Source organism: Aythya fuligula, chromosome 1 (genome assembly GCF_009819795.1).
Source record: "Aythya fuligula isolate bAytFul2 chromosome 1, bAytFul2.pri, whole genome shotgun sequence".
Lineage (NCBI taxonomy): Eukaryota > Metazoa > Chordata > Aves > Anseriformes > Anatidae > Aythya > Aythya fuligula.
This window is the reverse complement of record NC_045559.1, coordinates 139817238-139845102: the sequence shown is the minus strand read 5'-3', so window position 1 is coordinate 139845102 and position 27865 is coordinate 139817238. Positions and strand designations below refer to the sequence as shown.

General features: G+C 49.5%; 1 protein-coding gene across 1 annotated transcript in view; it reads left to right on the top strand.

Annotated features, from left to right (window-relative positions):
- The first annotated feature begins 10267 nt into the window (after positions 1–10267).
- Positions 10268–27865, top strand: part of LONRF2 (LON peptidase N-terminal domain and ring finger 2) — a 30846-nt gene continuing 13248 nt past the window's right edge. Inside the window, exons 1-2 of the mRNA XM_032200458.1 lie at positions 10268–11108; positions 25906–26024. Of these exons, the coding sequence (XP_032056349.1) occupies positions 10268–11108; positions 25906–26024 (960 nt within the window). The remainder of the gene's footprint in view (positions 11109–25905; positions 26025–27865) is intronic.

The window sequence follows — 27865 nt, the reverse complement described above, 5'->3', positions numbered from 1 at the left end:
AGAGTCATTTTTGTTAATTAAGAAAAATGCTTGAGTTCTAAATTAAGTCAGAATACTCTTAAGCTGTCCTGCTGTGAATGCTTTTTTGCAGATCTTCTGGCAGGGAGTCAAGTGTTGTCACCACTCCTGTGCCTAGTGTTTGCTATTTCGGCTTGTATTCAGGGATTTCTGGTGAAGACAGGGCAATATTAATGCCACTGCACAAGCCCCAAGTGAAACTTCACCCAAACATGGGCACGGATTGTGTCCAACCAGAGCGAGTGCAGAGGGGCTAGGAAAAAGTTGTGCTAGGGATCTGTCTCCTGAACTGGTACAGAGATTATAAAGAGACTCTGTAATCATCTGCTCTGACTTTCTGCATCACACAGCCATTATCAATAGTCCTGAAATGATTCTGTGTTGACTGAGGGTGCACGTTTAGGAAGGAGGAGGAGGAAGGATTCTGACCTGAATTTACAAAAGTCCATTAATGGAGAATTCATCACAGCCCTTAGTAAAATGTCTTAGTTTTAATTACCTTCACAGTTAATTACCTTCAATTATCATCACAGTTAAGTGTTTATTATTTCTAGTCCACACTTTCTTCAGCCTTCGTCTGTCAAAACTTGGGATGCTTCAGTTTGCTACGGCCAGGAGACTAGATGTGATATCATTTCTGGAGGATTGTGGACATTACTATAATGCTCATCAGAGGTGGGAAGAACTAGGACTGACCTGAGCGGTGGGGTTTTTGCCTTCCCTAATTTTCTCACATATGTCACAGCTCATGTAACCTTCCACGGAGCAAAGCTCTGTTCTTGGCAAGGACTGCAAACGCATTGTCAGCTTTTCAGCTTCTTTGACCTCATATGTCAGCCCCATGATACATGGGCTCAAGAGAAATAGAAAGGGGAAATTTAAAAGACAAAAATAATAAAAAAAAAAATTGAATTGCAACGTTGTTTCTCCAGCCCTCTTTCCAGAAATTTGCTTTAAGAATCAAATCAGGTTGGCCGAGTCTGGGATAAGAGAAGCATTAGGAGCGATTTTATTCCCTCATGGCATAAATCTAAACCACTTGCATGCTATTGAGAAGACATTTAATTTTGCAGCTGTCTGGCAGCAGCTTGTATCTTTCTGGAAATCACCTGCATTTACTCACATGAACGGCACTGTTGTTTGTTCTCCTTGACCTCACAAAACAGAGATGCGAGGATTAGATTTCCAGACGCTGCAAGCCTTTTTCTCAGGGCCCAGTTTGAATTTCAGGCTGAAATGATCCATTTTGCTGGCTATAGCACACCTCGGAACTAATTAGTCACAAACGTGGCTGTAACTCGGTGGTGACGTTTGTCTGGGTTACGTTACCTGGCTAGCTGACACCGATTCCCTGGTACTTGAAATCTGCTGGCTTTGTTGAAGGGTTGGGCTTGCTACCCCACCTAGAAAAATAAGGAAGTTGAAAGACGCCATCTAAATAAAGTTTGTAGAGGATCTGAGCCAAACAGTCTGGGGAGCAGAGGCGGCTAGAAGGGACAAGAGAGTCATGAAGCCTGCAGATTACAAAATTCATAAAAGCAGAAAATCGACGTGTGTACGTGCTCAAGGAGAATCAAGATAGACAATAGGTCGTGCACAGGAGGAGCTGGAGAAGGGTTTATTCTTGTGCTAACATAGAAATTCACGGTCAGCTTTTGCAGTCAGCTGTAGGTAGTCCTTACTATGATTTTAAAGGGGCAACTATTTAAAGTACATTGCCTGGTAGTTCTTAAAAGTGAGTACCACGTGCTTCTGACTGAGAAACTACAAGACTTTTACTCATCCAGTTGTGTGAGTAGAAGAATGAGCTTTATGTGTGAGCTTTGCACGCCTTTGAAAGCCGTACTTGGTTCTGCTTAGACCCGCTAAGAACATATTCCACTGGAAACCTTAATGGTTGTAACAGTTCTTATACTAAAATTCTCAGTGGAAGAGAGATCTTTGACGTTTTTTTACTCACCCTGATCACGCCTGGATTCATTAAAAATTACTTTGAATCAAAAGGGCTCCAAATTCCCTATTTTTGTACTTTTTCAATTTCTGAAGGTTTGTTGTTCAGGAAAGCTGTATGCTAGGTAATGCACCGCAATTGAAATTAATCACAAAAGTGCTTTTTCCCTCTTTGTTTTACTTTTTTTTCCCAAGTTGTTAGCTTTAACGGGGGTGACAGTGTTATTATTACACTGGCATTCACTTTCCAGAGTTCTTCTTTAGCTACCAGACAGCACGATTCACAAAATAGCCAGTGTCCATTTGTTCGTGACAGAGTTGATACCTACGTTTTGCTTACGCTGTCCTTCTGATATACAGAGCTGCTTGCAGTTATTTCATTAAAGAGATTGAAGTTTTACTACTGGCTTCCTTAAAATCTGTATCAATCTTAGACCTGATCAGTTCTTGGCTGGATAACACCCTATTAATCCGGGTGAAGATATTGAGTAAAGCAGCATGAGGGATTTATCTTTGGCGCATCTGAGCCAACCTACACACACACACACAACCTTATCTTTGCCTGCCAATTCCCTAACATGATTTTGTTAAGTAAGTAATACATTATTCCAGTGGAGGCAGGTTTAAAAAATAAATATTTAAATAAAACGAAGCATTTTATCTTCTCCTCCTCCTCTTCCATTCTTCCATTTTTTTGGTCTTGAAGCTGAACTCAGTATTTTTTACTCACAATCCTCTCTGCTCAGAATCTTGCTAATTTCTTTGAAGCAAAAAGACATTCAGGAAGACCTCCCAACCCTTTTTGAAGGACTCCGTTGTGGTTCGGCCCCTGTGGCGCTCCTGCCATGGGAGCTTATAATTGCTTGATATCTTCAGCCTCTCTTTCCCCAGCAACTGCAGCCTCTCATCTGCTGCCTTCTCTTATCCTTCGCCTTATTCTTTCCTTCAGCTTCTCACCAGCTTATGTGGAAAACACCACTTCTTGCACACAACAGACTGACCAGCCCCTCTGTGTAGGGCACTCACTGCCTTTCCTGCCTCCTTGCCCTTCACCTCCAAGCATGGTCAGCGTGCTACGTAAAGCCACCAACTTTTACTTTCCTCTCCTTAGGTCCCTTCTAATCTCTTTTTGTCCCCTGTATGATGTGTTCTGCTATTATATCATCATCTCAGGAAATTTGATGACCATTGTCTCCTCGTGGCCATTTTTTTCAGGTCCTAGTCCCTTCTGTGCTTGGGCAGGAGGATGCTGTCCCTCAGGGCTGCTCTCAGCTTTCCTCTCCAGAGCACATCTGGGTGATGTCAGCCCCAAACACAGCTTTGGCTATTATCTTATTTCTCCCCACAGCTCAGAGAAACCCTGATGTCCTCCTGACATCCCTTGGTGGGTAGCTAGCCATGGCCAACAGGCGAGATCTTTTCACGCTTCACCACAATTGCCTGTATCATTGTGCTTCTTGTTATTCAGACTTGTAGCCTTGGTTTCCTAGGGTTTGGCCCTAATGTTCACACTTGGTCTTTATTTCTTTATTCCTTCCCGCACTGTTTTCTAAACAAGACCTCACATCTGTTCACACTCCTGTGCTATTTTCCCAGTCTCAGCAATGCTGTTCCCACGGGACTGGCTCTGCTTTACCTGAGGTGCCCATTCACTAAAAAGCTGTTCAAACCTCCTGCCCTGTTGGTTATTCTCTTATTCCTCTTCGTGTCCTCCTACCACCTCACCTCTTCACAAGCAGAAACCTCTCTTGGTCTCCTCCATAACTTCATTCAGCCCTCTTTGCCAGGTTTTTTGGCTCTCCTTGGCTGAAGGCAGGGGCAAACAGGACCTTTCCCTGGTGGGAACCCCCTCACCGCGTAACCTCACTCTTCATCTCAGCACCTCCTAGAGAAGCCCAGAGCACTGGTTTTCATCCCCAGGGCAGCAAATACCAACTTCTTGGCTGAGACACTTGGAGCCAGCTCCTCCTTCAAGCCCCCCAGCAACCATCCAGTGACCTGCCCTGAACACGCTGGATGGAAAACCCTAACCCTGACCCCTGGCCCAGCCCGCTGGATGGAAAAACCTAAAGCTCTGACTCAGAAATAGAGATGCCCTGGAAATTTATCCCCTCGGCCGCACCCTGCAGGGCCGAATGGCTGACCTTTCAGCTGAAGCAGCTGCTCTGCTACAGTGACCCAAAGGCAGCCTTTAATCAAAATCTGAAGAGCCACTACGCTCTTCTTCCAATGCTTGCCTCTGCCAAAAAAAAAAAAAAAAAAAAAAAGAAAGAAAAAAAAAGACAAACAGTCATTGTTCAGGAGGTGGAAACTTGCCTTGTCCTGTCTGCTCTTGACTGGCAAAGAGTAACAGGCATGTTATTATTTTGCTATGTGCTCTCCAGTTTTTATCCCCCAACCTGCCTGTGCGTTTTGTAGGCTCAACGCTTTGAGGGCCAGGGATGACACTGGGAGGCCTCTCATGCTTGAGCTGGTTATAGCAATGAGGTTCAAAGTGACTGGCAATCTGTGAAGGGCCTATGCTGAATACCCCACGAGAAATCACTCTAGGATTAAAACAGGATTGCTGTAGCATGGTAGCGTGGATCCCCGGTGTTCCCTGAGCTGGGGTCATGGGGAGGGTGATCAGTGGTTTCCAGGGGCAATGAAACACCGAGCTTCCTTCCACCTGGAGGACTGTGATCTCTTTTCTGCCTCGGCACTGTCAGCTCTTCCTAATGTATTTCTCATCTGACCCACATTTAATTTTGTACGCATAATGTCTGGGAGTTTCAGGAAAATGTGTCATACGCTGACTCACAGTGAAGAAGTGATCAAAACAGGACCAGAGACTTTCTTGCGGGCAGAGCGGTGTCTCACGCGCACGTCTAGCTGACGTTACCCACCTCGCTCATGTTGGATTGCAAGCAACCAGCAGCTAAGAGTATTAAAGTGGGGAAAGAAATTCACGCCCGAGGTCCAGCTGTGCCTTTGAGCACTCCTCACATGAAAACACTCATGCTGCTAATTAGCAAGGGTAGGTCTTGAGCCTCAGCACACAAACCATGGGGAACCATGGCCATAGGATGCTTGAGCATGGCAGACTCCTAGGAAAAGTGTTTCAGAGCACATGGCCTCAAGGAAGGCTTGATGGTCTGTGGTGTTGCACCTGCATTGTCAAGCTACAGGGGAGCCCCTTCTAAAATGGGGTGAAATACTACATATCAAGGGCACTTTTTTGCTAATAACAGTCAGAAAATGAGATGTCTTTCATTGCAAAAAAAAAAAACACCAAGTGAAAAGTGGGGTGTAAGGCTATATGTACACAAAAGTCGAGCGTGCTGAGATAAAACATCTGAGAAGATAATTACGTCCTTGCAGGACAGTACCTTGAGATGCATGGATCCCATCTGCATTTCCATGGCAGCCCAGCTGCCTGAGACCTGTTTGCGAAGCAGTGACAGGAGAGGCCCTGGAGGATGCTCAATGTCCCCTGTGCCACCCAACGTCTGCGGGCAGGAGCACCCACCCCGGGCTGTTGGCACACGAAGGGATTTGGCACGCCACCAACCACGATGTGCAGTCCTGCTTTTTAAAACAAGATGGGTGCCAGGTACCAAAAAGGGTCCCTTGCCACGGTGTATGTCATCTCCCTGAGTTTTAGGATGTGCTGGCGCGCCCCGAGCCTGGCGGCAGCATTTTCCACCCACGCCGGGTACGTGTTTGGGCCATTAGCTCCCAGCTGGATCCAGATGCTGCTGAGCTGAAGCATGTGGAGCAGAGCAGGAGCAGGGTTGGGCTGTGCGAAACCCCACTTAAAATAAAAGAGGTTGCAATGCTGGTGTAATTTCACCCATTTTCCACTGCGGGTTTGTTTGCAGATCACCCTGCAATGGAGCCCGTGCACCCAGTGGTGGAGGTCGCAACAAGAAGATGTCCTGCTTGAGCCCTGTGCCTCCCAAAAGCCCTGACAGCACCAGCAGCAGAGCAAAACAGAGGTCCTGCTATTTCACCAGGCGTGTGAACCAGCACAATGGAAAGTATTTGGGATATTCTGAAAATCCAAGCTGACGCGTGGCTTTCCCAACAAGACTGAAAAATTCCCTGCCTCTACGCTAGGGAATAACAGAGCAGTTGAAGGGGAGAGAGACCTATTTCAATCGATCTAACCACAGACACAGCATTTGGGACGGCAGCTGCTCCCCAGCCCACTGGGGGCTGCTGCTGGCATTGCCCTTCCCTGTGGCTCCCCCATTGGAAAATGGGCGCTTATCTCGGAGAGAGGAGCCACTTGCTCCACATGGCAGCTATCTGAAGGGAGTCCAGGAGTGCTCTTCGACTAATTGACTCCTTCTGCATCATAGGATGTGCTAACGATTTGTTGGACGGTTAATAATCTGTTTAATCTTCCCATCAGCCCATGCAGGATGTAGTTAAGAGTAATATCTTTCGTACACGATACACGCGTGTCACGCTGAAAGGACAGGATCCGTCTCCCGGGGTGTTGCAAGGAAGGAGGAGAACCTCCAGAAACAGCCCCTGTGATTCACAGCATCTGGATTAAACACACTAACCTCTGCTGGGGGTGGGTGGGGGGATTCTTCATCATGTTTACATCAGTAGCTTTTAGCTAGCACCTTTTTCATCACTGGCTCTACCCTGTGCTACTTTTATAAGAATGATGCTTCTGAGAAAAAAAAGGCTTTCATAAAAAAAAAAAAAAAAAAGAAATAAATAAGAGTAGTACTATTGCTATTTTGGCTAGGGCAAATTCATTAAACTGACAAAAAAATGTGGTAAAAATAATCACAGAATGACCTTTTCTTTTGAAAGCTGGAAAGCTTGTGATAAATGAGGCAGTGATTAGGGAAAGAGAAAAGCAGTCGAGTGCTGGCTGGGAGAGCAGGGTTCTGCACTCTGCTGCAGGCTCTCTGTTTGCCAAAGTGTAAGTCATTGAAATCATGCCTTCAGAGAGGGATTGCTAATTGTACGGCTCTCATTTTAAGAGAGCTCAGGCCGAGGACCAAACTCTGACTGAACTTTGAGTACTTGCGTCCAACTGCAGCTCAACCAGGGGAAACTCTGCTTCTGACTGAGTCGGCGTGTCTGAAAAATCCTGTTCTGAAATGTCAAGCTCTACACACCCAGAATCAAATGCCCCAAATTAGCAGTGGCTCCGGACTTAATTCACGTGTACCTCAACTCCCCCTCTGTTAGAGGCAGCAGTATCCATCCCTTTTGACTCATGCTTTTGTGGAAAATGTAAATATGAAATTAGTTGTGACATATTCCAGTGCTGTGGCCCTCAATTTTGTGCTAGAGCACATGAGGAAATGTGTAATTCTGCTCCTGCAGCTAGGTTTGACTGGTACAAATTGAAAGGTACGGGGGGCTGTGCGGTGACCGATGAGATATCGCTGGGACGCCCATCAACTGCGTATCATCCTCCCCGCACACTGCAAGAGGTGTGTGTCCTGTAGAGAAAACAGTGGATTAAAAACAGATGAACAGATGAATTAAACAACGTATCAGTTAAGGGAGACACGGAGGAGGCAAATTAAATAAGCGCACATGGCATTAATTATGCTCTATCCTAATTTTGATGTGCTTGACTTTACAACTTCAGTAACATTTTAGTGTGGTGTTACGCGTGTGTGTGCCTGTGCATTGATTATACCCTATCACTCTTCCTTAATTAAGCTTTTCCAAGACAATAAAAGACAGATTTCCTCCGCAAGAACATCAAAACAAACCGGAGCTTAACACTTCAAAGTATCTCGGAATAGAAATGTGCTAGAGGAATTAAAAATGCCCTCCAAATATGTAACAGTGCTAATTTCCAGCTCACTTCCTCCCCTCCTTTCTCCTTTGGGGATAATTCTACCCCGAAGGAAAATCTGGGGAAAGCTGGGCCTCAGGAAGAAGTTGAAAAGAAGTTAGGCTGCAAACGTAAGGGGAAGCCAGTGTCATCTTTGAAGTGTTGAACAGTGATTCAGAGGAGCAAGCACCTGCAATCCTCCCCTTGGAAGGCAATTCTGCCACTATGTTTTGCTTGATACAGCATTACGGGGCTAATCCAGGGTGGAAGCATGCTATTAACAGGAAAGAAATAGTACTGCTGAGCACCTAGTGGGGAGCACTTCTAACAACTGGTCACACAGGGGCTAATTTGGGGGAAGGGTTTTGCATTTTTTTTTGTGCTGAGGAAGAAGCCAGCAGACGTTTTGCCATGAGTGCAAGAGGAGGTCCTTCATCTCTCGCAGAAGGCATCGTTTTGATCCTGCGCAACAGCTACAGCTTTTTTTTCTAGTAAAAATTACAACTTCTGATCGGCATTCAGGTGGTTTATGAAAAGCCCGCTCTGCTCTGTGGCTGTTGCAATCAGTCACTCTCTGCTGACCCAGCAAGGAGCTGTGAGCCACACGGCTGTGTCACCGGGAACCTGCTCTGAGGGAACTTCTTGGCAGGATTTTCCCACATCACGTTTCCTGACCTCGGCTGAATAACCTGGGCATACGACCAATAGTCTCGGTGTGAAGCATGAGCTTTTAAATTACAGACCATCAATCATTTTGCTTTAGTTTCTTGCCCTCCGTTTCTCGCTGTTTCTTAGGAAATCATTCCTACCTGCAAAGTATGAACACCTGGAGCCGTGTTATGTTCTGGAGCAGAAGGACCCACAGAAGAGAGCGTGGCCCCCGAAACAGGCATCGAGGACAAGAGAGAAGCAGGCGTGCTCACAGCCCCGTGGCAAGCAGTTCTGTAGCGGGGAGGGGTGAGGAGAGAAAGCTGCCACGCTGAGCCAGCGAGGTAATTTTGTTCACTCGCCAGCAGATGCCTTCAAAAAACCCAGAGGCTGCACGCCACGAGGCCATCGATCGCGGCGCTAAATAAAGCCGCGGCCTCCCTGCATGGAAGGTGCTGCTGGGAGTGCTGATGAGGAAAGGGCCGCGGCCACCCCGGCGTGAGGTGGCAGACACACAGTGGGACATCGCCTGCCTGACCCGCACCGTTCGACCGTGGGAGATGGCGAAGGGCTGTCGGGGAGCGATGCCGAGACACGTGGGGAGAAGCAGCGTGGCAGGACGCGCTGGCCTGGTGCCTCCTTTCGCAGGAGGGCCGCGGGGAGGCTCCCGGTAAGAGCCGGGTGGGGCCATCTGCAAAAATGCTGCTGCTCCTCCTCAGGGTCCCGGGAACTGGTGGGTGGCTCAAGTGGCAAAGACGTCAAGTGGAGATGTCGAGAAAGGGAATGATGAACAGTGAGTGACTTTGGATGGAAACCTCAAGCCCCAGAGGTGATGCAAGTGCCGGACAGTGAGTGTTGCTCAAAGAACCAGTGTCAGAAGCATTCATAGTGCAGAACGGGCACGTTGGGGACGCAGTGGAGCTGCAGGCAGGCCAAAACCACCAGTGGGCATCGCCTGCAGCGAGGCGTGCTGATGGGCTGACAGGCCCTCACCAGTGGCCTTAAGGCCTTGCAGGACAGAGGCAAGGACCACCAGAGCCTGCCCAGCCCAGCTGCATCCCAAAAAATGACTGGAGACCGGCACCACCTCGCCGGGCTGTCAGCCTCCCGCTTCTTCCAGACGCTTTGTTTACAGCTGCGTCTAAAATAAACGTTGCCTACTTTTTTTTTTTTTTTTTTTTTTTTTTCTTTTACTCCTGTTATTCCTGCGGAGCAAGCCGGATTCCTTTCTGACTCACGCCTGATTTAACTAACTTCCAGCTGCATTTATCTTTCCCTCGCTGCTGCTGCTGCTGCCGCCGCTGCCGGGGCGCGAGCCAGCGCTCAGCACGGCGCGCAGACACCAAGCTGAGCTGTGGCAGCGCTGCCGCTCACAGAAAAGAAAAAAAAAATATGAATTTATTTATCTATTTATTATTTATTTTTTCGGAGAGTTGGGGATTCTTTTTTTAGGATTTTTTTTTTTTTTAATTAAAAAGAGAACACGTGCTCGGATTTCTTGGGAAGCACGGGGGCTGGGGGGGGGGGGACACCCCTCAGTAATGCCCCCCTCTCCCAAACCCGGGGCTGAGGGATCTCGGTGGGGGACGAGGAACCGGGGCGGGCACGGTGCTGCCGCGGGCAGGCCCGGGGGCTCCTTACACAACCGGGCGGCCCTTGCATAAGCCGGGGGCGGTGCAGGGGGGGGGGAGGCGGAGCGGGGCTCGCCGCCCCCCCTTCCCCCCCGTGCTGCAGCGCCGCGTCCCGCCCCCGGCCCGCTCCGCCTTCCCTTCCCGTCGCCGTCCCCTCCCAGGAAGGAGCCGGAGGAGTCGGCGGCGGCGGGCCCGGCATGGAGTAGGGGCGGCCGGGGGGGGCATGGAGCTGGGCCCGGGGCCCTGCGCGCTGCCCCCGGCCGGGAGCGGCAGCGGCAGCGGGGCGATGGCCGCGGCAGCAGCAGCAGCGGCAGCGGGAGCAGCGGCGGGGCCGTGCTCGGAGATGCTGCAGGTGGCCGAGGAGGCCTTCCGCGGCGGCAACTTCGAGCTGGCGGCCGAGATCTACGGCTCGGAGCTGGCCGAGCTGCCGCAGCCCGAGCGGGGGCTGTGCCTGCGGCGTGCCGATGCGCTGGCCCGGGCCGGCCGCATGGCCGAGGCGCTGGACGCCTACGGGGCGGCGGCGCGGCTGGCGCGGCTGCGGCCCGACGAGCTGCGGGAGCTGGCCGAGAGCTTCGCGCTCAGCATCCGCGACAAGGAGCTGCGCCTGCCGCCCTGGGCCGGAGCTGCCGCTGGTGGAAGTCACGGCGGTGAAGGAGAAGGGCTGCGCGACCCTGCCTGCTGCCGGCCGCCCGAGCTCTTCGCCTGCCCGCTGTGCCGGCGGCTGCTGTGCGAGCCGGTGACCCTGCACTGCGGGCACACCCACTGCCGCCGCTGCGCCGAGCACGGGGACTGCGGCCGCTGCCACCGCCCGCGCCGCCCCGCCGAGCCTTCCTCCTCCTCCTCCTCCTCCTCCTCCTCCTCCTCCTCCTCTTCTTCCACCTCCTCCTCCTCCCCGCCGACCCCAGCCGCCCGGCCGCGGGTCAACGTGGTGCTGGGCAACCTCCTGCAGAAGTGGTTCGCCGCCGAGAGCCGGGCCCGGCGGCTGCGAGCCGAGGGCGACGCGCTGCGGGAGCGCCAGGAGCTGCCGGCCGCCCTGGAGAAGTACAACGAGGCGCTGGAGATGGGTGAGCCGCCGGCGAGGATCCTTTTTAGTTCCCCCCCCCAAAAGCAAAAAGTAGGGGAGGGCTGGGGAAGCGGAGAAGTTTAGGCGATAAGTTTTGGGGAATTAAAATGCCCCCCTCCTCTCCCCTCTTCCCACCCGCCCACCCCAGCAGCCGGGCAGGGCGCTGCTATTTCTGTGCCGCTGCTGTTATTTCGGTGGCGGTGCTCGCTGGGGAAGGTGCCTCGCTCGCGCTCAGCCGCCCGCAGCTGATGACTCATGGTGCAGCGCTTCTAGAAAGCCCTCCCGCCGTGGTCCTGGGGAAATTGGGGCTCCTGGGTGAGGGTGCAGGGTGCTGGGCTCCGCCACGGCCTCGTGCGAGGAGCTGGTGCCCAAGCGCTCAGCCGCTCGCTCGCGGTCATGCTCTCAGCAAGCAGCGTCTGTCGGAAGCAGTAAAACATCAGTAGGTGTCCAGGCTTGGACATAAATCTCCCTATCTTATGCTGTGGCAAGAAAAATTCATCTTTCAACCCATAGACACCAGCTTCTTGTGTTCTGAGCGTAACCTCCTCGGAGAAACAGGCACACTACGGTTCTGCATGCAGGGCGCTCTCCAAAGAGTCAGGGTGCGGAGAAAAATGCTGTATCGCACCCACCCAGACGTGTGGCAGCCCCTGTTTGCCCAAGCTGGGTTGCTTTGGGTCCCTGCTCACTGGGTTGTAGCCTGGTAGTAGTGCTGGTGTGTGTGCGTGCGCCCTGCCTGCTCGCCTTGAACGCAGCAGGGGGCGGCACGGCATGAGCAGTGTGTAAAATGCATGAGGAGGAACGGGGCTGGGGGAAGCAGGGATCTTGACAAAACCACCTGGGATCTTGGCAAGCCCCCCTGGGATCTCAGCAAACCCCTCAGGATCTTCCAGGCTGCCCGCAGTGGGCATCTGTCTGCTTCAGCTGGGGAGGAGGGGGAGAGTGAGGCTCCGCCGTGCTAGCGGAGATGAAATCCCACGGGCGGACCTCTTCACCTGGAGACGAATGAAACGAGAAGGCAATGGTGCTTCTCCCTGGTGGTGGGAGAGCTTCTTCCTTCCTTTCAGCAAAACTGCTTCTCTCGCTCCTGGTGTTGTCACCCAGGGACAAAGGGCCGGGATCTTCCCCATTGTTCAGCGGGTGGAGAGAAACGTGCTGCGGAGAGAAACAAACACACCATGGAGAGAAGCACACCGTTATGCCTTGGCACAGCTTCATTTTTATTTTTGCCACGGCAAGTGCTGCGTGCAGCACGACGTGCCACCACCCCGCAGCTGGGGCTGGCCGCCGGAGCTGGTCGGTGGCTGTGCTGTTTTTTCCACTTCTGCTGTCAGATGTGGCGAGTGCCGCGCGCTCCTCGCCCGCTCTCCGTAAAACTATTACACGGTTTAGCTGAAGTAATCTCTGTTAAAGTAGGGCAGGACGGAGAGCCCGGGGAGGAAGGTGAAGTGGAGGGAGGGGAGAGGCTTGATGTAGGTCACCGTTGGACGCAGTGAGTTTTCACTGAGGCAGCCTCTTAAAAAAAAATAATAATAAAATAAAATAAAAAATAATTGGGTTCTGGCCCTGCTGCTGGGGAAAACTGCATCTTGTGGGTGAAGCGAGAGGCTGATGTGGATTTCAGAGAGTTAGCAGCACGGGGAGAGGGAGGTGCAGCTGGAGGGCACGTGCGGGGAGGACGTAGCGTGGGGCTAGGGTCTGTGTGTGCTGTCCCTGCAGCACGTGTCCCCAGCCCTGGCTGCTGCATAAGCGAGGCTGAAGCTGCTTCATGTGTGTTTTTTTTTTTGTTGTTAAATGATGATTGAGAATGATGGTGGGCGTCTTGCTAGCTTTTGAAACCCTAAAATTGGAGGCTGCCGTGAGGTGGCTTCCCAGGAGCAGATTCCCACAGTCGAAGGGCAGGTGCCTCCAGGCCATGACCTTCCCTCATGTCCCAGGTGTACCCGCTGTGGTTCCTCACAGCCCAAGCTGCTGTCAGAGCCCAGCTCTATTTCAGGCCTTCTCCACCTGCGGGCATTGCTGCCGGGAGTCCCGGCAGTGGGTGTCTTCGTTGCTTTTCCAAAAGTGGAGCCGAGACTGAAAGGCACACGGCTGTGTGGGCTGTACGATCACCCTACAAAGTTAGGAGGACTCCAGGCCTCCTGATGTGAGGTTCAGAGGGATTTTTACTCGTGTTTCCCTGCTCTGCCCCTTGCACGGGGCTTGGTGTGACAGCAGCTGTCGTCTCAAAGCGAGCTTTCCACGTCGCAGTTGGCTCTGTTGTTCTGGTTGTGGCCTTGTGCCTTCTGGTCTGCACACCAACTCTTGAGGTCCCCCAAGCCTGCTGCGAGCAGGCTGGGCTGTAAAAGGCTGTTTGGGGTGGCCTTTGCTTCTTTCCGTCCACATCTGGAGTATCTGCTCCTAGTTGCAGGTCTGAGAAGAAGGCCGCGGCCTTCAGGTTGTCTGTTGCCTTTTCCCGGTGGAGATGGCTTGTGTTCATTTTCTGTCCCCAGCTGTCAGATTTGATGTCTCCGCTGCTTCTGTCTTTGTTCTGGTGGATTCTGCTGTGGGTTTAGGTGTGGGTTTGTTGTTGTTGAGAAAAACGGCTTTAGGATTTGATCCTTCCATTCCCCTTGAGGAGCCCACAGCTTGGTCGCTTCCACCGCTCTAAACAAAGTCGCCGGCTTTTCCCCTGCTGCAGCCCTCAGAGTAGATCTCTGCTTATTGCCAGGTATCTAATTACCGCTCCTTCAAGCAAGCACGTGTCAGGCCACTTGAAAGGAAGCGTTGGTTTCCAGCTGGATTGCCCTGGTGCCAAGCTCCGTGCCGTGTAGCGAGCGCTGCCGCTTGGGCAGTGCCTGGCACGCTGGCTGCTCCCCAGGGGAATGAGGCAGGGGTACCAGAGCTGGGTTTCCTCCCTGCCACCCTCCTCTTCTCCCTCATCCTCTGACCCTATGGGCTTACACGGGGCTGTGTCTGGGGGCAGTATGTCTGTTTTGTGGGTATGCAAGCCTACGGACCCTTCAAGTGGAGGGAGGCTAGATCTTGATGGCAAACAAACAGGTACTTTGAGGATGCACTTCTGAGCGCGTGGTTGTTGTTCCTGTAGGAAGCGAATCCCGGTTTGAGGTAGCAGGTGGCTGTTGCTTAATGGGGAGATAAGGAACGGGGCTTTTCCCAGGTAACGGGTGCACCTTTACAGGGCTGGCTGGAGGAGAGAGGCGGCGAGGCGGCTCGATCTCAGGGAGCGGTATTTACCAAGAAATGGGCTGTCTCGTGCAGGCCAGGCGGGAGCTCGTTGCACATTTTGTGCTAGTCTGCTGGCTTTAAAATTAGACTCAGCACAGATCTGAAGGAGGCCGCGTTCTTCTCAGGGTGAGAGCATGCTAGTAAGCAAACAAACAGAGAGACCGTAAGGGGATTTGGGTAGCGGTGACTCATTCCTTCAGCTGCCGATCCTCTGCGCCTTTCTTCCTACTGAGGCAGCCTATTAGCATCCCATGCCTTTCCTGTAAATAAGCCTGAAAAAGCCTGCTCGGAGCCTGTGGCGGCTGCAGCCTCCTTCACCAGCTTCAGCAGAGCTGGGATTCTCCTGGGGGGGATCTCCAGTGCACACAGCCTCTCAGACTGCCCAGCACTTTCGTTTTTAATCCCCCCAGGGAGTCCACCTTAGTATCTCCAGGGGTGGAGGGCAGTGTGCTGTCCCCAGGCTGTAGGACACGGCGAGAAACGAAATGTGGGCGCTTTCCTGGGCTTCGGTGGGTGGAGGAGGCGCTGCCTCTCTGGGCTGAACCTCAGCGGAGAGACGTTTCGCCCTTCTCCTCATCCCAGTGGAGGCTCACCAGAAATTGGCCCGATCCAAAAGGAAACTTCATGTGGCCACTCAGCACTAATTTGTTTTGTGGTAAAGCCATTCATGGAAATTTATCTAGCGCCTGCTGAATTCTCCCTTGGTAAGAATTCAATTACGGGGGGGGAACGGCAGGCTGGGAGGCAGCAGAAGAGAGCCATAAAGGGAGAACCAGGCATGTGAGGACAACGTCCCGAGCCAAACCGTGCCTGCTCTCCAGCAGATACAGCCTTTTTGGACAGCTGCTCAGCGCCAGTGCCCACTCCCCAACCCTGCTGTGCTTCACCTCCATGGGGACATCGGGGTAAAGCACCCAAAAAGCGACCTGGCCTTGTCCCATCGCATCTCCTGTGGTCTGTACGTGGAGCTGTTCACAGCGATGTCTTTGCATACGAGATCAGTTGTGCTATGCTGCTGGTGTAGGTACATGGGCAAGTCAGAGGTGTTTTTGGCTTTCCATCCCTCCTCCCTATAGTTCCACATCAGTACAAAGGATGCATTTTCACTGTCACCGGCTTTGAGATGTAAAATAGGTTAACAAAGCACAGGTTTTGCAGCCCAAACTTTGCTCGCTGTAGAAGAGTGTGTCTCTTCCAGCGTGCTGGGCCAATGTCAGGTTGCCCCTTTGCAAGCCAGGGGCAGGGTCTGTTAACAGAGCTCACATCTGTGCCCCCGGTTTGGTCTGATTTATCAGGCTGGCAATGGTTTTACGTCAGTAACTGTTAAATGGGAGGGAGGAGGTAAAAGCATCTGTGCTGTAAATTGAAAAATAAGCATGTCTTGCTGTGCCTCTTGACCTCCTATACTGGCTCTCAACCTGTTACAGCTACAGGCTCTCTTATTTTAAGCGACGCTCCAGTGCAAGTTGGTTCAAGAACAGCTGCCTTGGGTTTTCCTGCTGGATAAAAGCGGAGCTGTGGGGGAATACTGCTTCACGGGGAGCACGGCGTGGGTGAGCCGAGAGCAGAGCATTCCTGGAGCTGGGCTGAGTGATTACAGCGATGAGTAAGAAGGCTTTGGGCAAGTGTGTTGTCGTGTTCCAGAAATGATTTGCTGGGGTATTTGCCTTCTAAGCCTGCTTCTGAAGTGTTCTTGTTTTTTTCTTAGTTGTGAGCGAGAAGAGGCAAAGAAACTACAGAGTCCCCTCTCTGCCAGGGGAAGCTGCTGAAGTGTTTGTAGAAGGCCACACTAAAAATCTTTTATAAAGATGACCGATGCGATAGGACATGTTCCTATTAATTCTGTCACTGCTTTCTTAAGACCTGTGCTCCTTAGTGATGTACTTGCACTGAAGAAGCATTCATTGTTCAAAGAAAACAGCTAGAGATCATTCGCAGACCATATATTTGAATTGTGTGTTACTGTGCTTTAATAGTCTTTTCTTGTCAGTGTACTATTTCTAGAAGGCTGCTATCAAGGATAAGGTCAGCTGTCTCTCAGATGTAGTTAAAAAATAGGTTGACCAAGTCTTCCTTCCTCACAGTGTTTTGGGAACACTGCTGATTTCCAGTGGTAAAGAAATAAGCTTCTCGACTTTCTACCAGCCATTACATAAAAGAAACAAACACAAAGTGGGGGAGCTGGAAGATGACTGTCATGACTCTTGGAATGGCAAATAGTTCAGTCGTTTTAATAATTTATCAAAAGAATATCTAATTTTATAGCTACTGAAGGGAAGGATGACTTCAAAATGAAGAATGAGAGGTAGTCTTTCTGAAATTACATGCTGCAAAAGATTGTAGATGCTTTCTTCTTGGAGGATCCGTGCTAAAAAAAAAAACACTCTACCATCCTTTTGTAAAATCTGCTTAAATTAAGCATGTCCCCCAAACCTGTTTTTTCTGTCTTACCTGGGCACAAAAATGTGGAAAAGTAGGCACTGAGATTACTTGGAAATTGTTGAATAGGGTGGATGTTATTTTGAAGCTGAAAATATTTTGCAGGCTCCCCTCCCCTCTTTTTTTTTTTTTTTTTTTTAAACTGAGGTAGTGCTTGAAAAATAGTAGTGAATGCTTCATGCATGACACTGCTGGAAACGTGTGAAGTGCTTGGGAGCAGCAGCTCGTGTTACCCTTGATTTGCAAAGAGCTCACAGCTTAAAGCTTAGATCCCGTTGCTGGATCTCTGACAGCGCTGTCTGCTTGCAGAGGGCCTGCAGGAGGCAGGGGCTTTGCAGGACCAGGGGCAACGTGAGAGCTGGCATGGTGAACAGGAGCACGTCCTTGGTGGCCACCAAGGGAAGGAGGCATGGTGCAGTACCCTAGACAGTTTTTGAGGTTTATTTTTTAAGTAGTTAATGTTGCTTGTGTAACCTATTGTACTACTCAGGATAGCTTTTCCCCTCCTGTCCCCTGTGTATATTACCTAGATGTAATTTCTTACACATAACTGAGCTGCTTCCGAAATTCTTGAAATTTCTCGCGTGTAAATGTAGCTCGCTCTCTAGGGTTGCTCAAGTCTCTTCAAGCAGCATATTCTCTTTTCCTTCTACTGTTCAAAATAAAGGTGTCTTCTTCTTTCGGAAGAAGACGGGTATCGAACTGACTTGGACTTCCTAATCTGAAAATGAGTGGGATACTTCACCACTCCTCTTATACAGGTGTGTTACATGATCTGGTATGAGGACAAAAGCAGCAGGATAGTAACTGAGAAACAAGAAGGTCCTTTTTGCAACTTGCAGAGCATCAGCAATTCTAGGCTGAAATAAGCTTTAACTGGACAAAGAGAAGGTTACAGAGACTCGAAAAGCAGCTGGTAGAAATGCAGTTTTTTACTGATGGTGGCTAAAAGGGCAACTAGGTAATCACCTGTGAGGTCCTGTTATGACAGCATATCTCGCTGTAAATCGATCTTGCTCTCTGTGATCGTGGCAGACGTAATTGTCTGGCCTCGCTTGGCAGAGAGGCACAAGGAGTGTCTGGAGTCTCTTTGCAATCACGGGCTCATGTGCACCTCGCGCAGCTGCCCATTTGTATGGGGTGTTTGGCCACTCACTTGAGTGTTTTGAAGATTGGTTAAGGGTTTGACCTCTTGGGTTTACGTTGTGTTATGTTTGCTTGTTGTATTTCTACTTTAATCTGCTATCATCCTGTTTTGTACCTGCTATTTGAGAGGGTACTTCAGTTCTGAGGCTGCTATCCTCTCCAAGAAAGGGCTTTGTTAGGAAACCTTACCTGAACCCCAAACTGAATGCTGTGAGAGCTAGCAAACATTGAAAATGAGTCACATTTGTGTGCTCAGTAGTTTTATTATACTAATGCTGAGCAGCCACAGATGGAGTTGGGGTACGTCACCTGAGGCAGTGCTCAAATGTCCAAAGGGTAGAGTGGAAACTGTGGCGAGAAGGTGTTGATTCAAGCAGTCAAAAGTGGGAAAGAGTGGAGCCCATCTAGCAAAAATGTGGAAGGATTAGGATTTTGATAGGAGGTGTGGATAATGTAATCTGTTAATTTAGCTGTATGCTGGGACTTTCTTGAATTGAGGACTTGTGCTGTGCCATGAAATTCACCACTGCAGTCGGTTTGTACGCAAGGTTCTCCTTGGCTTTACGCTTGTGGGAATGCAAACGAAGCCGTAGGTTAATGTAATTGGTCTGACATGCTTCTGCTTCATTAAGCTAGAGGGACAATCTGAAAGTCTGGGCATGAAGTTAGCTGTACCTTCTTTATGGCAGCACTTCTTCCAGGCAGCTTACAGCTTCTCTTACAGTGTTTCTCTTGAGTAATAAGGGGAGGAGTGATTAGCTGTACTGAGTGGTGATGACAGTCCAGCTTTAAATAATATACAGAGCTTCCTTGTTGAGAACTTACTCACTGAGCCCGAAATAAAACCACTGGGAATCCGAAGCATTTTGTCAAGCATATAAAAAAATCTATGTTCTTATGTCTGGGCCTTTCTTTTTCTGGAGGGTGTTCTCAACAGCAGAAGACAAAGAACCGAGGTCCAGAGAAAAGTTAATTCAGTCTAAAATTTATATGTTCTTCAGAATAGCCTAGCTGATCTGTCACCCATGCTCTTCAGTCAAAGTGATAATACAAGGGAGTGTCTTCATGTCTCCCGATCCCCCAAACCAAAAGCTATCTAGGTAAGCATGCTTCAGGACAAGGAAGCAAGCGTGTGGATGCTCTTGTACTTTTGTGAGGAAAGGGACAGGGTTGTAGCTTCAATGCTGCTGGTGAAGTAGTGGCTGTAATTCAGGCACTCCCAAGTGTACAGCAGGATCATAAAATCATCCGGGTTATAAAAGACCTTCAAGATCACCACGTCCAACCATCAGCCTGACCTCTTGAGTTCCACCACAGGACCATGTCCCTTAGTGCCATGTACCCCTCTTAACGCCTCCAGGGATGGTGACTCCACCACTTCCCAGGACAGCCTGCTCCAGTGCCTGACCTCCCTCTCTGTGAAGAAATTTATCTTGATATCCAGTCTGAACACCCCCCCGGTGCAGCTTGAGACCATTTCCTTGCATTCTGTCACTTGTCCCTTCAGAAGGTGACACTGTCCTCACTGCAACCTCCGTTCAGGTAGCTGTAGAGAGCGATGAGGTCTCCATTCAGCCTTTTCTCCAGACTAAACAGCCCCAGTTCTCTCAGCCCCTCCTCATATGTCATGTTTTCTAGTCCCTGTGTAGGTGAAGAGGGAAGATTTTGGTTTGAGGTGGCATTTGGAAATGTGTAATGCACACGTCCATTCACTGCAGGTAGTTACCTTCTCAAATAGTGTTAGTCATATGCCTTACAGCTATGAAGGCAAATAACTTGATATGTGTATGAAGATTAAAAAATAGAACTGTATGACAGACAGAACCTGAAGGAAGAGGTTATGTATTTTTATTATGCAAGCTCTGGGCAGTGTGAATGTGGAAGAAGGCTGCTTGTGACAGGTAAACCCAGTGCTAGAGGAGCTGTGTGGCACCTGCTGTGAGTGGAGGAGCATAGTACCCATGCCTCTGCTTCTCGCAGCAGTCTTGCAGCTTGTAAACACATTTGCTGACCGTCTGGCAGCATTGCTTGTGTGGTGGGAATAGGTGTTTGTGGCACAATCGTGCTGTGAAGTAGCGTGCTGCTTCTGCATGACAGGAAGCTTATGGAAGGGAATGGTCTTAGTCTGCCGAGTTGTATAATCTTGGAGATAGATCTGAGTTAGGGCTGGGGAGGGCCTGGGGTCGCTTTATCTGATCCTATACAGGGTCGTATTCTGGCTGCATAGGAACTACTGATAGCTGTCCTATTTGGACTCAGCTTTTTCTTTAATCACAGGATATTCCAAGTTAAAAGGGACTTGCAAGGGCCACTGAGCCCAACTCCTGGCTCCACACAGGACCACCCAAAAACCAGACCCTGTGTCTGAGAGTGCTGTCCAAATGCTCCTTGAACTCCGTCAGGCTCGGTGCCATGCCCACTGCCCTGGGCAGCCTGTCCCAGTGCCCGACCCCCCTCTGGGTGCAGCACCTTTCCCTAACCCCCAGCCTGACCCTCCCTTGTCCCAGCTCCATGCCATCCCCTCGAGTCCTGTTGCTGTCCCCAGAGAGCAGAGCTCAGCGCCTGCCCCTCCGCTCCCCTCGTGAGGGAGCTGCAGGCCGCCATGAGGCCTCCCCTCAGCCTGCTCTGCTCGGGGCTGAGCACACCAAGGGACCTCAGCCCCTCCTCATGTCTTGTCCTCCAGACCCTTCACCATCTATATAGCCCTCCTTTGGACACTCTCGAGTAGTTTTATGTCCATCTTGTATTGTGTCACCCCGAACTGCACATGCTAATGTGTGCCCTTTATAAAGGGACACTTCTGAAGCCCCCATGCCTGTCCAGGCTGTGTGTGCCTGCACGGCGCTGTTAGCAAGTGCCCACTTCCAAACCAGCTGAAGTGTGCCTGGCTGCAAGAATGGGCTGGTGGAGAAGGGAGCTCCCACCTCTGCGTTCTCCCTCTGTTACAACTTCTTGCGTGCTTTCTCTGGGGTCTGAGTTTGCTTCCACGTGCTAGAAGACTGACAGTGATATAAATGCAAGGAGGAAAAGCCATGAGGTTCAGAAAGCCTTTATGTAATCCATTTAATGTGGGCTGATAAGTGAGAAACCGTGGGTTTGCTGATTGCATCATGCTCGTCATCCCTCTTCATTTCTGGGGAGCTGAACTTGTTTTTCATCTTTGTTGTAGACTGAAGTTTTATTTGAATGCCCCGAGTGTCTTTGCTGCTTCTGTTAATTATCTCATCAAGTGTGCTCCTGCCTTTGTTCCCCAACCAGACAACACACCCCCACACGCTGTTTTGGGTTTTTTGAGCAGACTCATGCTTGCATGAAGTCTGGAGGAGAAAAACGAGATTGTTACTCAGTTAATTAATATATACTACTAATTTGGAATTGAAATGAAAATAGATGTTCTGTATTATTTTTAAAGCTTATAAAAAAGCTTTCGCTACCAAATTGTTCTGAACTGAATGCGTAACACGAGAGCAAGGCAAATTTCTTCCTCTCTCCAGTGGTTGGAGTTACAGTAAAATGTGGGAAAGCTTTTCCCATAAAGTCCTGTACGGGTTGACTCTTGCTAGAGAAACTCAGAGGTTTGTGTAATGACACTTTTTCAGTTTTGCTCATGTGCTTAGGAAACATGCTTAGGACTGAAGTAGATTTGAATGAAACACTCTTCTAGAAAGAAATGTCAGATAAGAAGGATTAGGGAGTTCTAGCAATTTTCAACTTTTTTTTTTTTTTTTTTCCTGTGCTGCATTCCCAAAATGAGGAAGAAATCTCAGGAGTAGTTTATTGCAGGAAAACTCTTATCATTGTCGTGGTTTAACCCGACCGGCAGCTAAACACCACGCAGCCGTTCGCTCACCCTCCCCCCTCCCTCTCTGGGACGGGGGAGAGAAATGGAAAGTGAAGCCCGTGAGTTGAGATAAAGACAGTTTAATAAGACAGGAAAAAAAAATAACAAAAATAATAATAACAATAATAATAATGATGATACAATGGTGATAATACGAAAGTAATAATAGTATGTACAAACAAGTGATGCACAATGCAATTGCTCACCACCCGCTGACCGATGCCCAGCCTAACCCCGAGCAGTCCGGCCCCCTCCCCCCGGCTAGCCACCCCTATATATTGTTTAGCATGACGTCAGATGGTATGGAATACCCCTTTGGCTAGTTTGGGTCACCTGTCCTGGGTCTGTCCCCTCCCAGCTCTTACTGCACCCCCCAGCCTGCCCGTTGGCAGGACAGAGCAAAGGCTGAGATGTCCTTGGCTTAGTATAAGCACTGCTCTGCAACAATTAAAGCATCGGGGTGTTATCAGCACTCTTCTCATTCTAAGCCAAAACACAGCATTCCACCAGCTACTAGGAAGAAAATTAATTCTGTGCTAACTGAAACCAGGACAATCATCCACCTCCTGTTTGGAGAACTCTAATTGCTCTCGCTTTCTTTTTAGCACACGGAGGTTTTGGGGAGCGATGTTCTTCTCTGCCAGACTCCTGAACTCAACCAGCGTAGTATTTTTAAAACACGAAGGCGTGAGCATATCTGGAAAAGTAATTTTGGGTGTTAGCTGCTGCGTAAGTAGAAGCGCAATCTAGCAGACATCTGCAAATGAGTGCAAAGGTGGTGTGAGCGGAGCTGAGGCTGAATTCACAAAGAGGGGTAGAAAGCTAACAGTTTTGGAAAATCTGAGCTGGCTATTGCGTGTGTTTGAACAAGCTGGCAAGCACGCTCTGTGCTGGTAATATTTGGCTGTCCCAAAGCGGGTCCAGGATGCGCAGAGCCACCGAGCCCCTCGGTGCTGGATGGTGCTCAGGCATCATCTCATGCTGTAGGATAAAGCCTGTGAAGGAGGATGCCACTCGAGAAGGTTCCCAGGACCTGTGGCTCCTAGGAAGACTGTGTCCTGGCTGCCCGGAGCCACAGATCCTGGGAGCCTCAGCGGTGGATACAAGATGCTGACAAGAACATAAATTTTGCTGTGCAGCTGCAGGCTCCCAGAAGACTTTGATTCAGGAAATGCCATCTGTTGGTATTGTGGAAACAGTAACGTTTTCTGCGCTTGGCCTTTTTAATTTGGCCTGAGATACGGAGTCATTTCATAGGAGAAATCTTTTATTCCTTAATATTCCATAACCTCCATCAGAAAGAATGGGTACGTTATCTTAAGGCAAACCACTGGTTGTTGTGTGACTTCGTGGCTTTGTTTTAAATAAACTTGGTGCTTTTTGTAGTATACCAACGTCTAGCAGCGCTCACAAACTCTGCATGCCCTCAAGCCTTCTCAATCTACCTCCTCTGACTTAATATTTTTCCCCCAACAAATAAGAGAGTGAAACAACTCAATTTAGAGGATTGGCAGAATCCAAGTCATTATTTAAGCTATACCCAGGTCCTCGCTCTTTCTTTCCACTTCCACACCTACCTGCAGCTAAGTTGGCATCACCCAGCTGGGACAGCTCTTCTTGGTGCTGGTTATGCTGATTGAGAAAAAGATGCCTCAATCCATCTAACCTTGGCCAATCACATAGCCCAGCGTTGTTTTGTTAGGATTTTTGTGGCGTTGTTTCTTTGTTTGTTTTAGTTTTCCTGCCTCACAGTGCCTTTTATCACCTCATACAGTTCCGATAGCTGTTAGCTCGTGGTTTGCAGACCACGCGTGGCCCAGCCCTGCCACCACCCTGCTTGCCCCAGTGGATGGGTGCTGGAAGACCCCCCCCAGACCTTGCCAGGTGCCGGCTGTCTGCGGGCTGGCCCAGCCTCCGAGTGGGGTGAACTTGAATGAAGGAGGCTGGGCAGCGCTCCAGCTGCTGAGTCTCGTCTGGCTGCCTAGCCTTCCTCTAGAAAACCTGTTATGCTGTATTCTCATAAATCCTGTTCCTTGAGCGACGCTGGAAACTTGTTCCCCCCGTTCCCTTTCTCTCCTGCTCAGTTAGCTAAACATTCCTGGCCAGTTATTCATTAAAACGGGCCACACCTTACGCTTTCTGATGGAGGCTTTGTCAGTGCAGGAACGAGCCCTGGTACACGTTGCTTTTTCTGCTCTGGCTTAGTGATTTTTTTTTTTGATATTTTCCCTTCGTGTTGTGGGAGCCTGTGAACTTTGCTTTCAGCAAGACTCACAGCCTTTGCAACACCCATGTGCTCTGCAGTGGCTTTTTTTGTTTAAAACACAAACTTTGGCAATTGAGACAAGATCCCACGGAAGAACTGATGAAGCTGTTCTCCGAGTCTGCCGAATGCATGAAATGCTCTGAATTGTCCGCCGAAAAACATGAGGAAATGTCAGCACGGCTGAAATGTCAGCACTGCAGTAGCGAACAGAAGCAGGAAACTAGTTTGCCTGCCCAATAATCTCGCAAAGCTTCCTCTCCCTCTGTGGTGCCAAAAAATACCCCACCCAACGCTAGCTGATGGAGCCCTACCATCTACCCCCGGCAGTGCACTTGGCACAAATGCCACGCAGCAGATGCAGTGATGGAAATACAGGCGGGGTACGCATCTGGATTTAATACAATCAGAAGGCACAGACTATTAAATGATAACTAAATTGGATAATCGTGTATTTGAGCATCTATGGAGCGGCAGAAAGCAAAGAGCTGGCTTCTGAAGGTATTAGGCTAATTGTTTTCAATCTAATTCAATTTGCAGTCGTCTTCAGAATTATCCTCTAGAAGCGCGGATCGCTGCAGCAGTCTGCATGCGTAATATTAAAAGAAAAAAAAAGCCAACAGCTGAGAAAACACGATGTGAACGAGCTTTTACAGAGCTGTTTTAGCTGTAGTCTGCAGCCTTCACTGTCTGTGGGGCAGCACCAGCCCTGGTCTGTCACCCTGCAATTAGCAGACCTGGCATCGCTCCCTGCGACAGCCAGAAAAGGCAGCAGTCCTTGCTGCTTGCTTTCTTTCTTTCTCATCCCGTGTCCTGGCGCTCGCATTTGTGTGGCTGCACAGTGAACCAGTTGAGGGGAAAGTGATCCTCTTAAACCTTTTTATTTATTTGTTTTCATTGCATTAGCTTTCAGTCAATTGATTCCTTGGTCTGGTTCACTGCGCAACCACGCGGACCTGGTTTGCTGCACGAGCGCTACTGTGAGCTCCGGGGAAGGGAGGGGATTTTAGGGTGGTGGTGAGCTAACCCTTCTGGAGAGTCGCTTGAACCTTGTGAGCAGTGGCACTAGTACCAGTTACACGCTTACTCTATGTCTGTAGTCACTTCTGTGTGTGCCCAAGCTTCATGTGGACAATGTGAGGTGATGGCAAGGGGGCTGATGTGGTTTAATACCCTGTTGATGACCTTGATGAGCAGGCAGAGCATGCTGTCTGCAGGTTTGCATGAACAAACTGAACGTGGATCAGCCTCAATTTCTCTGTACTTCTCTGAAACTTTATGCTGGAACTAGGTTTCCACCTTAAAATGTGTTCTAGGGATCATAGGAAAGGACCTGAGACGCTTCTAATCTGTGCAAGCTGAAAACAGTTCATGAATGTCTGATCACCAGGAGGTTTGCCCGCTGTGAGGATGGCAAGGTGAACTGGTGGCAGGCATATGAAATTCGTCGACTGCATTCATTTTTATTTTTTTAATGAATGGCTTCTGGGATTTGTTGTAGATGAAGTTCTGCCTTGGTGATTTCTGCACATAGTTTTTTCTTTCCACCAAAACCACACTGGAGGGAGAAAAACGTGATGCTTTTTTTCCCCCCCTTGCTTAAACATCACATAAGCAAGGTGAGGGAGGGAGCAGGTGACATCTTATGTGCGATTATGAAATCTGTTCTGCTAGATAAAATGCAGAGGTTGCTCCAAGCTGAGAGGAATATATTTTAGGAAAGAATTACCTTTTTTCCATTCATTACAGGGGAGTATAAATGATTGTGCAGTTGTGCTTTTTAGGTTACTTTGGCTGAAATTAGGTTACTGCGTTTAACGCATGCTAGTGCTACTTTTAACCTTCTTGTAACCTTTTTTTTTTTTTTTTTTTGTCTTGCAGCTCCTTGCAAGTGTTCACTGATAGCACAGCGAGCCGAACTCTGTACGTCAATGAAAAACTACCAGCAAGCTCTCCACGACGCGGACGTCCTCTGCCGAAACAAGCCCCACTGGCCTGCGGTACGGCGCTTGCATGCTGCAGAGAACAAGATGCTTGTTCTCAGGGCTTCCCTTCGTGGTGGGGTTGGCACTGGTGAGGTTGTTGGCGGAGCATCGTGGCCTTATCAGGGCTGGAAATGTACTGAAAGGGAAGCCCTTCATAGGACGAGTCGGTGGAAGGTCTTTAGCGTGGGGTTTCTGTGATGGGCAGCCAGTGACGTGAATTTGTTTGTACCGGTGCTCATTGATCTGTTTGAGCTTGTGCTGTGGCTTGGCAGCAGAAATCAGGTCCACAAGTCACCGCTGACAGGGAATCACCCATCCCTTTGGGGTGGTGTGCCCCGGGCTTTGCAAGCCGCCTGGCCACCGTGTTTTTCGAGGAGTATCCTAGGTCATATTTCAGGATTTCCTTGCCTTTTTTCCCTCATTAATAAGCATTCATACACCTGATTCCCACCTTTGTGTCATAGTGAACCTTAGTAGGGTGGGAGTTTTTTTTTTTTCATACTGAATGAGGTGCTGCAAGGAGCAATGGTTGCAGACAGCGTGAAGCAAGTGTCAGAAGCGGTGTTGTGGGAGGAACGGAGGTGCCTGTAGTCACCGCCTGTCGCCTGAGGGTAGGCTGGGTGTCCAACAGCTTGCCCCACCCAGGCTGACGCCTCCAGTCCCTCACCCATCGCTGACAGAACTGCAGCACAGGTTTGGCCAGGTAAAGCCACTGGGCTTGGAGGGAGTGTGCCATGAGGAGGTAGGGAAGGATCGTAGGTGGGCCTCGGTTTCTCCTTGGCCTTACAAAGACCGAGAAGGTGTTGCATGAACCTCCTGGTGGCCAGCCTCAGCAGAGGAGCTGCAGCTAGCTCTCTGTTTGAGCTGGGTGGGATGCAGGGTGAGACAAGTGCCATACGAAGCATCTAGCTTCTGACAAGTTAGGCACTTGTCTTCCAAGGATATCTGTTTTGTCACCTATTAAAGCGTTTTCTATTTGAAGGCAGATCACAATCTTCCCCCCACCTCCAATTTTGCTCTTGAAAATTTGACGTTCTATCTCGGATCACTTCTCGTCAAGTCAGGGATCCTATCTCAGGCAGTGCTGATGGAGTTTCTGTGTGGAGGGAGATGAATTAAGCACATTCAAATGTTTTCATGAAGCGTCTTGTCTGTTTGCCTCGAATCCGTGGAAATTTGATGTGTGTCAGTCGTAGGCGGATAAAGATTTCGTTAATCGCATCTCCGAAGAATGCTAATCAAAAATGAAATTTGTCATCATGGCATACCAGCAGTACCACAGATACATTTTGCTTGCGTATGCATGTGTCAGAATTCCCACAGAAGCTTTGGTGATCCAGAATTAACATTCTCCGGGAATTCTGCTTTGTTTTGTATCTCGTGACTTTTCAACCATCCAGTGGCAGAAAGTAGCTCAAATGTGTTGTGTAGCAAAAAAATAAATTAAAAAAATCCACAATAAAATAAAAACCATTCTGAGAGCAGCTCCTGGGAGGTGAGCATTCACCACCAGAACGTTTTAGCTTATTGCTAACTCAAATTTAATGGCTCACTGAGTTCCTGAAGCTCTTGGGTCCATTGCAATAAGTAGGGCAATAGACCAGTTTGTTTCTTTTCAGTTAATGTGAAAGTCTTGGGCTCTGTGGGGGAGAAGTTTCCAGTTGTGCTTTTGCAAGCGGGAGATAGAAACAGAAGCCCTTCCTGAGACTGCTTGATTTCCTGGCCAGATCTTGCAGATCTTGCCCTACAAATCTGGTGCTTCCCATGACAATGTGAAAATAGGAGAGGGAAGGTGGCAGTGGTAGCCTCGTAAGTGCAGAGGTCTATTGTTCCTCGGTGTAATTTCAGGTGTTGGA